This window comes from Oxyura jamaicensis, chromosome 2, assembly GCF_011077185.1.
Source record: "Oxyura jamaicensis isolate SHBP4307 breed ruddy duck chromosome 2, BPBGC_Ojam_1.0, whole genome shotgun sequence".
Taxonomy (NCBI): domain Eukaryota; kingdom Metazoa; phylum Chordata; class Aves; order Anseriformes; family Anatidae; genus Oxyura; species Oxyura jamaicensis.
In genome coordinates this window covers 153,528,969-153,542,701 of record NC_048894.1, presented here as the reverse complement: position 1 = coordinate 153,542,701, position 13,733 = coordinate 153,528,969, and the positions used below count along the sequence as shown (strand labels likewise).

General features: G+C 42.0%; 1 protein-coding gene across 2 annotated transcripts in view; it reads left to right on the top strand.

Moving 5' to 3' along the window:
* The window catches only part of COL22A1 (collagen type XXII alpha 1 chain), a 196,440-nt gene that overhangs the window by 73,490 nt on the left and 109,217 nt on the right, over positions 1–13,733 (top strand). For both annotated transcript variants that reach the window (XM_035319306.1, XM_035319307.1), the window contains 2 exons: positions 521–574; positions 1,329–1,364. In XM_035319306.1, the coding sequence (XP_035175197.1) occupies positions 521–574; positions 1,329–1,364 (90 nt within the window). The remainder of the gene's footprint in view (positions 1–520; positions 575–1,328; positions 1,365–13,733) is intronic.

Here is a 13,733-nt window from a genome sequence, read left to right as displayed (position 1 = left end):
ACTGGTTTATTTTTGCCACATCTTAGGTGCGCACCCTATAGGTGTTGTGCAAACCAACTTTCTAAGTTCTTCCTGGTTGAACAGAAAATAATTACTTTTGAAGTACTTCACAATAGAGAGCTCTGTGCCTTGCCAGTGCACCCTGAAGAGTTCCAGCAGTATTTTCATAAGAAAAATAGAGTGTAAAATCAATCTGAGAGCTTGGGCATTCAAGTCTGTATAAATGTAATGAAGTCCACCCCATCCTTCTGGACTTCCAGCAGGAGCTGAAATCTTCTCAGTAGAGACTAGTGGGAACAGAAGTGTCCACGGTCTCAGCCAAGCCCTCATCGCACAGCTTTCCAAAAACAAAATATAAACAAAACCACAAAGCAGCCAAAATCTAACAGTGAAACACAAACACCAACATCGTGCAGCTCACAAGTGAGGACAATGGGGAGGTTTAAGTAGAAATTTTTGTCTGTTATTTCTGTGCCTGTGGTTATCTCTGCGGTATCAACAACCTTTCTTCTTTTTGAAGGGAGAAAGCGGCAGTCAAGGGCTTCCTGGACTCAGAGGAGAAAAAGGAGAGTCAGTAAGTAAGAAATAGAATGATTTTTAGATAACGAGGTGGAAATACAAGTAGTTTTTCTCTCCTCTACACAGAACATTTGCTCACAGTGCTAGTGTACTTCGTTTAATATGTTTCTCTTGCTTGGCCTTTATACCAGGGAGAAGCTGGTCTTTCTAGCATCCATTGGCCTTTCAGGGGGGGAATGGATAGGTTCATCCCCGAATTTAGCTGATAATTAACTTAGTATTGGCATTTTCATTAAAATATGCGTCTTGAATGCATTTGGTTTTAGCACAGCTGCACATCCAGCAGAGGACAGTAAGAGGCAACTGCACACAATGAAGATGCAAATCTCTCCCAACTCCTTTACATTCAGATAACCAAGATCCAGCTTTCCCCAGCAGCAATTAATGCAAATGCCAGAGTGAGTTTTTAAGCAAGGAAGTCTTTAACCCTCAGTCTAATTAGGGTTGTTGGCATCTTTGATTTTGGAAATGTAATATCAGACTCTTGTATCAATGGAAAATAAGATGTGTTTTCTGGTGCTAGAGTAGGAGAATTGGGGATGGGCTTTCTGTTTTAATTTGTCACTGAATTATTATTAAGGAATTTTGCCCCAAAAAGTAACTTTACATACATTAACCATCCTGTGATTGTGTGTATATATGTATTAGTGATATACATGCAAACACACATAGATATCAAGGAAAAGATGAAATATACAGCATAGTTTGGCACCCTTGCTATTAAATGTACCTTCTTTCTGCATTTCTAGGGCAGAGTCTATGGCAGAGGAGAAAAAGGAGAAAAGGTAAGATCTAATCCTTTCTTGAGCTAATTAAATGAGAGATGCTTGCTTAGCTTGAGGTAACTTTTGGAGGGCACAGAATGCAATAGATGTGATACAATTGGATCTTTGTGGGAAAATTTTATATTGAGTTAAGCTTCCTTCTATAGAAAAGCTTTCAAGTGTTCATTGCTTTTCCCCTTCATATTCTTTGAGTTTCCTTTGTGCACTGGACATGTAAAACACTATTAGATTGAAATCATAATCTTTGTTTTATGTAAGCAGCAGTGAGTTCATGGAGGATAATGCAGTAAAGCAACTGGCTGGAAGGATGAAAAACAAACGGAATGTATAAGTTCAAGTTTATTGAATTTTCAACAGGATTAAATTTGGGTCACATGGAGACTGCTATAATTCTTTTTTTCCATTGGATATTTTCATTAATAACCTGAATGATGAAAGCCAGAGTATTTTCTTATTGCAAATAGCAGTTAAGATAGAGAAATAAGACTTGGAGTTTTAAAATTAAAGATTGAAAGTAACACCAGTGAAAACTGCTGGATCATTTATCTTGAAAAATATGTTCAACTGTGATCAACAATGGTATAATTGGACTAATGTGCATTGAAAAAGACATGGATTTCCAGGCAATTCTGGTTGGGAACTTCCCACTCCCCCCAAAAAATGAGGGCAAGTAGCTCTTTCCCCACGCAACTCCATATTGCACCTGGCTGTGGGTGTTTTCCTGTTCTCCAAAATGAAATTTCATGTTGTGGTGTACAATGAGAAAAGATCAACAGGAGGGTCTAGGAGATGGATGGGATGAAACAAGGAAATTGTCGTGCTTCATACTGCAAATGGGTTTAAGAGTGTGTGGAACTGTTTTCCAGGGATTCTGTGGCTACCTGATTGCTCAGGGAATTTAAAATAATATTGGATTGTGATCTGAAAGGAAGATTGCTGCAGTAGCAAGAACATGGCATTTACGGCCATTGCATCTCCTCATTTGTTCTTTTTGCGATTATGATATATTGATTCTATATGGTGGTAATATGTCATGTGAAATTACAATCTAAATGAGGGTTGCTCATGGCAGGAAATATTATTGAGCTGGGCTAGAGACATGGGGACTGTAAAGCACACATTTCTGCATCCATCTTCCTGCAGTCCTCCCACTGACAGCCACTATTTAGCCTCTGAGACTCAGAATTCAGCCTTTGGAAACCAACTCGTGCTTGGCAGGTGGGGAGAGTCAGCAGTCTGATGGGAAACATGATGTTTACGATGTAAGTTGTGCTGCAGTTGAAGCAAGTTCTTGTTTTCTTATGTTCTGATCTCTGCAAAAAGTGGTAGAAAACATCACTCCATCTACAGTATTCTCATGCCCGGAAAAATAAGTCTGCAAGTCTGGATCAGAGAGGGAAAAAATAAGACCCCCCAGGCAGAATGATAGATTTGCCCAGAACTGCTCTGACTGGGATAGCCAAACAACTTGGACTGCCCCAAATGACTGTATAGGCACAGAGATCCCAGAGCCGATGGCCAGCTTGTTTTGTTGATTTGGAACTTGTACCAGCCAAGGCAGCATGTGCTCCTCTGCAAAGGATGTGCATTTGGGAGCCAGCGTGTGCCCTGCATGTCCACCAGTGCCTGCGAGTCGTTGCTGTTGCTGATGGAAAGCAGAAATTGATATGCTGGGAGTCGCTGGCTTGGTTAAAGGGAACATTATGGGATATGTGTCTGCATATATTTTTCCCTGAACATAAAAAATCATCTTAAAGTCAGCCTTTAGTTGTGAAGGTGAGCATTCAGTAGCAGAGACTGGTAGGTAGAGTGGGGAGGTCACCCCTGCAGGAGGTTTGTGTGCAATGGATATAGGGGTGGAGGACTTGTCTGTGTCTTGGGGTCAGAAGAAGCCTCTATGAGAGGGAAGTGGCCAGAAATAAGAGGCGATGGGCTGCATGTATCTGCAATGCTGACTGCCATCTACCCTTCTGAAAAGGAGGAGGACAGCCTAGGAAACGAGACCCTTTCCAGACAGGAGAACGTGACACACCTGGAAGGAGAGGATTCATGTGGCTCCTTTTTGTTTGCCTGCTGTGCTGTAATGGCTGCATGAGCATGAATTCTTGTTTTTCACTCTGGCTGTGACAGCTTTATGTTTCCTTGATTTTATGGCCATGGGCCAGTGCTAGGAAACTAGATCAGAGATATTTGGCTTCAAACAGCTGCAGTCCGTGCAATCTTTGCTATGTGTGTGCCGTGGGCTCTCTCGTAGGAACAAGGCTCCTATCTTAAGTGTTGAGAGAGGAAGGTTCACACCTTTGAAAAGACTGAGATGATGAGATTACAATGATCCCCTTATTATAGTATTGCTCTCCAGCTGTGCTAGTGACAAACACCGGCCAGATCGTGTTTTTGCCAACTATTGTTTGTAAGGCAGTTAAGTGAGGTCTGAGGCATTTGTTAGAGGGCAAATCCGGTGCTTTTCCAGGAGGAGGACAGTGGCACTGGCCTTGATTCTCCAGGCCATTACCTCAGTTATATCTCTAAGTTAAAGCCAGAGTGGTGCTTGCATTAGAACACGTAACATGCCAAGCACATCATTAGTGGTAAACCAAAAGATAATAGCAGCTGTGGCTAAAAACCTAATTCATGTTGACATGAGGTCTTGTGTGACTTTGTAAACCAAGAAATTTGCTGTGATGGAACGAGCGACAGCCCAGCACGTCCTGCCAAGCCTGAATAACTCAGCTTGATGGAGGATGATTTCTTTGTGCAGAAACATGCAAGTGCAGACCAAGGGAATTGCACATAGATACCAAAACAGAAAATAGCATAATGCATCTTCAGGTGATCATGCAAACTGCTCTTGGGTGGATTTTCTTATTCAGGTGTGGTTCCGTCGTCACTGCTCTGTGTTGGATCTTGATTTTCTGCTGTTGGTCATCATCTTTCAGCCTTTGAAGTGTTCAATCCCTGTGGCATTACACGTAGTCTGTTATATTTCTGTTCATAAACTTGTGCTGTGTCTTTATTCACTTTTTTTTTCACACACTTATGTTACCAAGCAGCTGATTTTACATGGTAAAATATCCAAATCTATAACATGATCATCATGAAAAGCAATGTTTTGGCTTTCTTCTGAAGGTTATTCAAGCAGGTATTTGCTAGACCAGATGGCGTGGTCCTGCAGAGCTTATAATGCGTATCTTCAAACCTCTGCTCCTCCAAAAGGAGTAGGTGCAGGAGAGGAGTGAGGGCAGAAAGAACAGCTGTAGAGGAATTTTTAAGGAAGTGTCAAGAAAGACAGAGTTTCAGTGACTTGATCAAAGTCAGGTAAATCATGTTTGACAAGGGAGGTCCTGTACAGTATGTGGTCTGCACTCCTGGGGCACAGCCATCCACATCGCAAGCCACTTTGCCCTTTTAATGGCCCCATACAAAGTTTTTTATTTAGAGGCTTTCAAAATCTTACACCGTTGTCTTGCAAGGTACAGAGTATTTTCCAGCACTGGTGAGTCACCCTTGCATCCCCAAAACCAATGGTGCTGAGAAGGCTCTGTGAGTGAGAAGGGAAAGCAGTGGCTTTGTACATGATAATCTGTCATACTCTGAGTGGTACAGATACATCACCAGGAATTCCGTTTTTTAATTGCTTCTTTTATTGGGAAAGCTAAGGGGAAGCAAATGAAACGAGCTGATGGCAAGTTTCAAAGGAACGAAATGAAGTTGCTTTTCATACCGTATGCATTGGAGATTCTCCTTGCAGTTTGCTCTGGAGGATGAAATGTGTTTTTTTTTTTTTTTTTTTTTAAAAAAAAAAAAAGTTCATAGAAATTCTTTGAAAAGAGACATCTGTCAAGATCTATTCAGTACAAAAGACATTACCTCTGCTTCAGGATGTCTGCAAGTCACTTTAAATTGTGATGTGCAATAGCAGGACAGTAGGTTGGAGGAGCCTTCTATGAGGCCACTGCTGCAGATGGGCTAGGAGCTGGCTGTTCTTACAGGTTTTTGTTCAGCTCTTGGTGAACCTCCGTAATGGCCTCATTTCTCAGAAGGGGACAGAAGTTTCCCCAGCCTGTTCAGGGTTTGGGCCAATGCTGCCTAGAGTTGTTGAAGAAAAATCTCTGGCTCCTCGTGTGTGGAGGAGCAGGATACAGAATAGCTTGGTTAGTAATGTGTGGCACCAGTGAGAAAAAAGAAAATGAGGCTTTTGATGAAAAAGTTGGGTCTTGTGATTGCTACTTTGATTTTTTCCACAGGAAGCCACTCTGTAGAGGAGAGAGCTCTAACCAGGAGCACCCACCTTCTCCTGCAGAGGTGTGGATGAAGATTCATTACAGATTACAGTGCTCTATGGGAGTTCCCTTGATAATGTGTTTCCAAGAGTATCTGAGCTTTCCCTTTGTGCCTTATCTATTTCCCTTCATGCTAATAATCACAAATGCAGCAATGAATATGAGAAACAACTTTAGAAGATTAAGTCTATGTTCTCCTAAAATGTGTGTGGGGTTTTGTGGTGTTGGATTTTTTTCATGGTAATGAGTTGCCCTGATAAAAATTCAGGCAGATTATTACAGGATTTCTAATGAGAATAAAACCTCTGAAGTGGCTTGGCTTATTAGAGATGCAGTGACTGCAAGACCAAGCATAGAAAAGCAGGCAGATTGCTAAGGCTCTGGACTATGCTGCAGGAGATGTGGGCTTTAAACTTGGCTCCAACAGATTTGCTGACCTTGGGCAAAGCAGCTAGTCTTTGTTCCTGTAAAATGAAGCTGGAGACTCTCCCTCCAGGCTTTGAATATTTTTCCTGCTATATCCTTCAAATAAAGGCCTTTTTTCCCTTTCCCTTATGTGTCTTCCAAACTGGAGATATTGCCATTTTTAGGGCTTCTGGAAAAGCTGAGGAAATCCACTCTGCTAGATGCATTCTATCTACGTGCAACCCTTCTCTCTCTGTTTTCACCCCGAGGCAGCTGGATATAAGAAAGGTCTGACCTAAAAGCCACGTAACTTCTTTACCCCAGCGCTGTGCCACCAGCGTGGTTTACCAAATGACCACAGTGCCTCTTGGTCAGGGCTGGCTGGCATCCAGCAGCTTGGGGCTCAAGCAAAATGGGTGCAGAAATGCCTGAAAAAAGAGCATAGAGAGTCTAACGTTGCACAGGCTGGAGGGCAAGGAGAGCTTTTGCCTGGATATTTTTAAGGGATGCATTTGGGGATGAGAAGGGCTGTGCGAGTGACTCAGTTGCTGAAACTTTGGACATGCAGAGCTATAATGTTTGAGAGTCAGGTCCCTGAGTATCAGGGTACAACAAGGGGCAGTTGCACCCCAATGGAAATGCAGGCCTGAGCTGAGATGCCACGGCCGGCAGCATAGGGACCTCACAGCACCCACACCACGGAGCAGAGTGGGGCACTGATGGTACCCAGGTTCAGCCAGGAGCCTAGATCATCAGCCGGTCCCCGGTGATGAAGCAGATCGAAGTCTAAGTTGGGAAGCTGAATCTGCAAGTTAAGGCCAGGAGCAGCCAGGTACACGGCCAGGCTGCTGCAGTGCAGTTCAAGTAAGAAATGCCAAATGTGAGAGCCTCAACTTCAAACCAGCTCCAATACAAAGCAGGGAGAATAACCAGAACATAGCAGAACATGTGCTCTGAGCATGTATACAATGTGGAGCCTGAGTTTGCAGGGAGTAAGAATTAGTCCATATACCTAAACTAATTAGTCCATTATACCTAAACTCCAGGAGCTGATGTGTGTCCTTTCGCCACTGAAGCCTTGAACCCTGTTGCAGAAAAGATGCTGCAGAAAGTTCTAGGCCTTGCTTAGGCTGCTGTAGTGTTTGGGTAGTCATCGTGTCCAAAATATCTTGAATATAACCCAGGGCTGGCTGGCTGAGAGGAGTCTGAGGGCTCTGGGAAGCACCAGGGTCCAGGACTGCAGGCAGTGCTTTTTCAGCCAGCACATCTTGACAATAACAAGACGGTAAAACATCTCCAGCTTCAGAGATTTTGACTATTGAGTTTGAAACTGGAAAACAAAACCAAACCCCAATCACCCAGTAATTGGTGTTCCTCGGAGACAAGGTCTGTGGAAACATCGCCTCCTCAGGGCATGGTTCTTAGCGCTCACATCTTGTTAGTTTATTGCTGAATGAAAAATAATGTGAGCATAACTCAAATTGACCTGGTAATGGAAAGTGAAAGTGCAATATCTGCAGATCTTTTTCCTTTATTTTTTATTATTATTATTATTATTATTCCTGCTGCTGGGAATGATATCCCTCAGAATCCATTCCTGGCTACAGACTTCATCTGGTTAAGGTCACCCAGCACTTAACCTCCCCATCCAGCGTTTAACTATCTGTCTAATTGTACACATCTGTCTAACAGCACCTCCACTACTTCATAAAGCTTTTGTGCAGCTCAACAGAGTAATTTGTAGCTGTCATTTCTTTTCTGAGCCTTCCCGTTAAAGGGTAAGGTGTATTAATGTCAGTGACTGCCTCAGTGCTCCACGTACGGTCTGAATCCTCTTGTGCACGCAGACAATTTCGGACTGCACCTCGAGTATTTCTGAGACCTCTTAACTGTAGTTAAAGTACATTCTGCACAACTAAATAACTGTGGTTTGATGGAGCTTTTTCTTAACAATAATTAGAGGGCTTTAGAGAAATTCCGTGGTTTTCTGCGACCCAGAATAACAGTTGCAGATGGTAATAAACAGCTCAAAGCCAGATCACTTACTAATTGTGCATCGTGACAGCTTAATTCTCAGCAGTGCAAGGATACTAGTAACTTGTTTTTTACTTACATAAACTTAGAAAACATCACTTTTTCTTTTTCTCTCTCAGCATTGGCCTCTGGCTGGCGGGCACATTGCTGGTATATAATGACATCTACTGGCAACCAGAAGTTTGTGAAATCCCCAACACTTCTTCAGAGGCTTTCTCTGCCAAGATCCATTGGCAGCGTAGAAAGGAAGCGAATGAGAAAGATTTGCCAAAGTTGTGCTTCCTCTGATAGAAGAGCTGGAGGGGAAAGGAAGAAAAAAAGTCAGATTCCCTTGATTCTGTCATTTATAACTCGTTCAGATTTGAGATGTTCCTGAGAACGATGTTGCAATTGATAGGTATGGATTAGCTGTCTGTTAGGTGCAAAAGTGAAAAGCTTTGCTAGCGGTGTGAAACAGATCCTGTAGCCTATTGAATTACAGATAGCGGAAGCATTACACAAAGCAGGTTGCTATCAGTTGTCTGTCAAAGCCATCTTAAGTTCTCCCTGCCCCTCTCACATTTTCACATCTGCCTCTCCAGCCAGCCCATGATAGCCATGGAGCTTTTCCTCCCGCTCAGTCTTTCTGATATTAGGGCAGGGGCAGTGTCACAAGCTCTGCTCTGCTGTTGCAATCAGGCAGCCCAGGTTTTCCCCTTCCCATGATGTTCTCTGCTGATCAAAGCAGTTTCCTGGCTGAATTTCCTTGGTCATGGCTGAGCACTGTGGCTCTCTGACAGTGCAGGCACAGGGGCAGGTGGTATCACAGCACCGCTGTGTTTCATGCTGTTCTTTACAGTCCCTGGTACCAACCTGGACATCTGAAATTCACCCTTTTGGGTCTCTCACCCTTTGTCTTCAGCACTACCTAGACTCTTCTAAAGGCCACAAGACCTGTTGTCTCTGGATCTGACATAAAGATGGTGATTTTTTTCTCACACCTTTCTGGGTAATGAACATGCACACAGCAGCAAACATATTTTTCATGGCAAATGTTTATTCTCCAGTGAAACAGTGACCAGACCATCAGTGGTCATTATTTCAAGAGAATCTGATGCATTTGGTGCTGAAGTGGCCAGGAGACCTAGTTTTGTCCCCAGCTCTGTTATGGGCCCCACAAGGGATCTTGTCCTTAGTTTTCCCCTTTTTGTGCCTCGGTGTCTCCATATATAAAATGAGAAGAATAATTATGACCTTTGTAATGCACGGCAAGATGAAGAAGACTTAGGGAGCAGCATCGCTTTGTAGACCAGGTGAAACAGTTAAACTTGAGGAAGAGCTTTCTACACACTTCAGTGAAGCACTGGAGTAGGAGAATGTGGTGAATGTGGCATAACAGAAGCAGCAGATGTGTTAGAGCAGTGTTTCACTGGGTTTTGGAGTACCTCAAGACAGTACTCCCCTGCCCCGGTATGCTCTTCTTAGATGTTGTACAAAATGCTGCTGACGCTTTTGAGGGGTGTGTGGAGATCTGGAGCATCAGGGGCTTCCAAAATAGAGCAAAAGGAATTAAAAGATTTTTCTAGCAATATATATATATATCAGCAGAGCTTTTTTTTTTTTTCTTTTTCTTTTTTTTTTTTCCCCTTATTTCAAAGTGTCCAACAAATGGCCCTTGCACCCTCTTGTCCCAACCGTGCAAAACAGAGAAACGGTAATTTCAATTTTCGTAACAGTTCTTCCACATTAGTAGAAATTTGGGATGGATGAGTAAGGACCCCTTGCCCACATCATATCTGGTTTTATTGGTTTTCCATGATCAGGTATAGAGGATTTTTTTTATGTTCAGGATATGTTTTGCCACTGGAAAAAGAGATGAGATCTTATTATCTGGTTTGGTTATAAAAGGAAAATCTGTATCCCTGGGCTATCTTTCACAAGCAGAGAAGATCCTGGCTTTCACTGTGTCAAGGCAGGATACAAATGATCTGTCAATCAATCCCTCATCTTGATACATGTTGTTCAATAATACAAAGTCATCTTTGCTTTCTCTTTCACACTGGATTTCTTAGGTGCTCCAGGGGCCATCAGTCTGTGCTGCATGTGCATCCTGATTAGCACGGGGATTTAAATCCTGCTTTACTGTGACAGTCTTTCGCTGTTTGCAAGGACTGGTACATAGGCAGAATACCAAGGGAGATGCAACCAGAATCAGCTGAGTTGTCTCTTGCCTTTGCTTGCATTGTATTCCTCTGAGATCTGCAAGGAAATCTGCCTCACAGCAACTAATAGTTTTGCTGCTGCTAATCCAACCTCTTGTAATCCAGTTTTCTTCTCAGTTGTTTTTCTGAACTTGTAAGGATTTGGTCAGTTGATCAAACAACTTGTATAGCTGTTGAACAGGGAAATTTCAAATACAACAGTTAGTACATTGTTATCTGTTATCTCCCTTGCTCTGCTGCAGAGGTAGATGTTTAATTCAAGTAAGTCTTCAAGGCAGTCTTGATACAGGTGGGCAGCCTTGCTTGATATGTGGGGCAGCTTTGATATGGGTCAATTGATAGTTGAACAGTTGTCAGAGGTGTCTGACCATCCCAAGGAGCGTCACAGTGGGCTTGCAGGTAGTATGAAGCTAATGGACAATGTTGATGAGTGCTTTGAAGTCTTAGGAGGCTCCAAGGCTATTCTGAACTCTACATTGACCATGATCATGGTATGGTCAGATACCACGTCACTAAGTTCTGATGAACCTTCTCACCTGCAACACCATGTCTATGGGTGTATATTTATACATACATACATATACATATACACATATACATATATATGTTCATAACTATCATTTAATTTAACAAGCTGTCTCAATACTGGGCTGAGTTTCTTGATAGACTAGGCACACCTACAACTTCTACTGACTCCTGTGTATCTTGTCCACACGGCTTTTCTCTTTATTAAATCAGAATACAATACTGTGACAAAGCAAGATGATTTTCTTCTCTTCTGAGAATGAACTGAAGTGAACTCCCAGCTGAGATGAATGTCTTATTTCTTGTAGGAGCAGAAGATAATGCCAGTTTTGGTGTCATATTTTCCAAGATATGAATAGAGTTTTAGCATCATTAAGCTAATACAATCCTGCATCTGTGCCTTAGAAAATGGCAGTCATTTGTGCTGCCTGTCTGGTCAGCAGCTTTTGAAAATGGAGCCGGGTGACACATCCACTGCAGCTCTGCATCTCAGTTGATCTGCAGATCACCTCTGGCCTTTAATGCAACCTTTATCTTTCCCACATCATTCCAAAACAAAAGAAAAGAAACAAAACTAAACTAAACAACAACAACAACAAACACCACCAAGCCCAGAGCTGACAATATTTCTAAAGAAAAATATTTCTCTTTTCTGACTGCTGCAAAGTTGTGAAATCTCTTTCATTCCAGTTCCCTCAAGCTGGTAACTCTGGGATGTAAGAATCTAGAGGAGGAAAAGGTATTCCACCCTTCCAGCCTCAAGCAGTCTCTTGGAAGTGTTCTCAGGCATTTGGACCTGAAGACCATATTCAATTTGCAACATCTTCTTCTGCACTTCTCTCATCAAACACTGAAAACTCTTTAGTGTGGAGCAGTGGATCAGCAGTAGCCACTTACCCACCGTCTTCTGGTTTATCCTTTGTGAACATCAGGTTGCCAAATTAAATGCAGGTCAAAGAGCCAGGAGAGAGAAAGAATTAACTTATGGTTAGGGCACTGACCTAGCACACAGGAAATCTGCAGTGAGATTCTATTGTTGTCACAGGCTCTGGGGCCTTCTGTATGTTTTCTGTTCAGTTGCACCTCTGACTTGTCACCCTCATGGAATTAAAGCATTATTGGAGTTGTTGTAAATTCTCATTTCACAGGGATACTGTGAAGTTAATTAACAAAGGAGAGAGAGGTGTATTAATCATGAAATGGTAACACTGTGCAGCTCAGTTTTGCTTCTGTTTCCATTTCATCTTTCCCATTTTCTTCTCTTTTAATTCAGTTTTTGCTGTTTCGCCTCCTACCTTGGACATAGATCCCCCAGCTTGCAAAGCTGTCAATATGCTGAGTGAGTGATTCATGGAGTCCTTCCTGGCAGATTTGTGTGGGTCTCCCAGTGACACCTCTATTGATGTTTTGTGACAGGGTTAGAAATTTTTATTTCATTTTGGGATTAGAAAAGGGGTGCTTTTGTGTTAGGTGTAGACCAATTTGGAAGAGAGAATAAAGGAGGTATATGGGATCAACCTCGGTGTGGTACATCTTCTGTAGTCTGCTTTGTGAAGGTGAAGGAAAAGTCCAGTGATTCACTTGAATTTGACAGGAAAATAAGAATCTAACCATGTATTTTGGACTGTCTTATTTTTCCCCATTATTTTCTTGTTTAGTTTGCTCTCATTTCCATTAACATAGGCCACAACCCAGAGTTTGAAATAAAGTATGTGATTATAGGCCACAGCTGCTCTCAAGTTGGAAGAAATATTTGTAAACTTGGCAGCTGCTTAAGGAGCTGCAAGTGGAGGAAAGAAAAGCAGTTAAACTTGAGCAGATTGCTTAAAAAGCAGCACTGATGGGTTATTCTTTCCTGTGCTTTCGATGTCTCTCTAAAATCAGGTAATGCTGAATTGTTGCATCTCTGTATCTTTCCATGTACAGGAGAACCACTTCCTCCTCCATTTTAGGTCTCTTTTCTGAGGCTGGATATGGCAAAATCCATGTAGTAGTTGTTCCTGCTTTGAGGAAACATACTATCTAGCAATTAGATTATCTACTTTGTAATTTTACAATTATCTCCATTCAGCCATCTGAGAATCTACATGGGATGTAGATGTAATCTAGTCACAGACCATATACATAACATTCAGTGATTATGTGGGGTAGTAAGGCTCAGTTTAACCCAAGGGAGGTGAATCTTTGGATAATATGCAACAAATTAATCTGCGTGTGCATTATGTGTGCATATGGCGAGTATGTAATGATAGGTTTTAAAATAATAATTTTTAAAAAGAGACCTTAAGACCTTCCAGACCATGGAGGGATCTCTAGCCTAGAGCTGACATCATTTGGTAAATCCATGTGACACTGGTATGCCAGGAACATATCCTTGCTTAAATCTAGAAATGGGATAACTGCTGATGCACAAGCTAATGAAGCTATTTATGCATGTTTATACTTCCCCAGCTCACCTCTGTATTTTCAATTGCTGTAGTAACCTGAAGCTGATGGGGATATCTTTATTTAGTCACACCAATACTCTGCAGCATCTGAGAGTTACCAGGGCTCTGAATTTCCTTGGGATGTGGCATTTCTTTTTGTTTATTGGGTCTGGAAAAAATATGTAACTCTTAAAGCCTTGTTTTGAGACACCCTTAAAGGACAGAAGTAGTGCTTAGGATTTGCTCTGTATCCTTTTGTGTGAGGCTGAACAATTCCATTAAATACAAGCAAATTCAGAATTCTCTCTTACTGGATGCTTCCCAACCTTTTTGTTTTAGTATGGCTTGGCAAATCTCCTAATTTACTCACAGAATTTTTATCAGTTCCTTGAGGAAAAACATACGGAGTTCTCGGATTGATTTGTTTGGTGCTACATCCTCAGTGTGTAGTTTCCAGTATTTTGGGAAATTCCTAAGCCAAACTGCTGTATTTGCTAA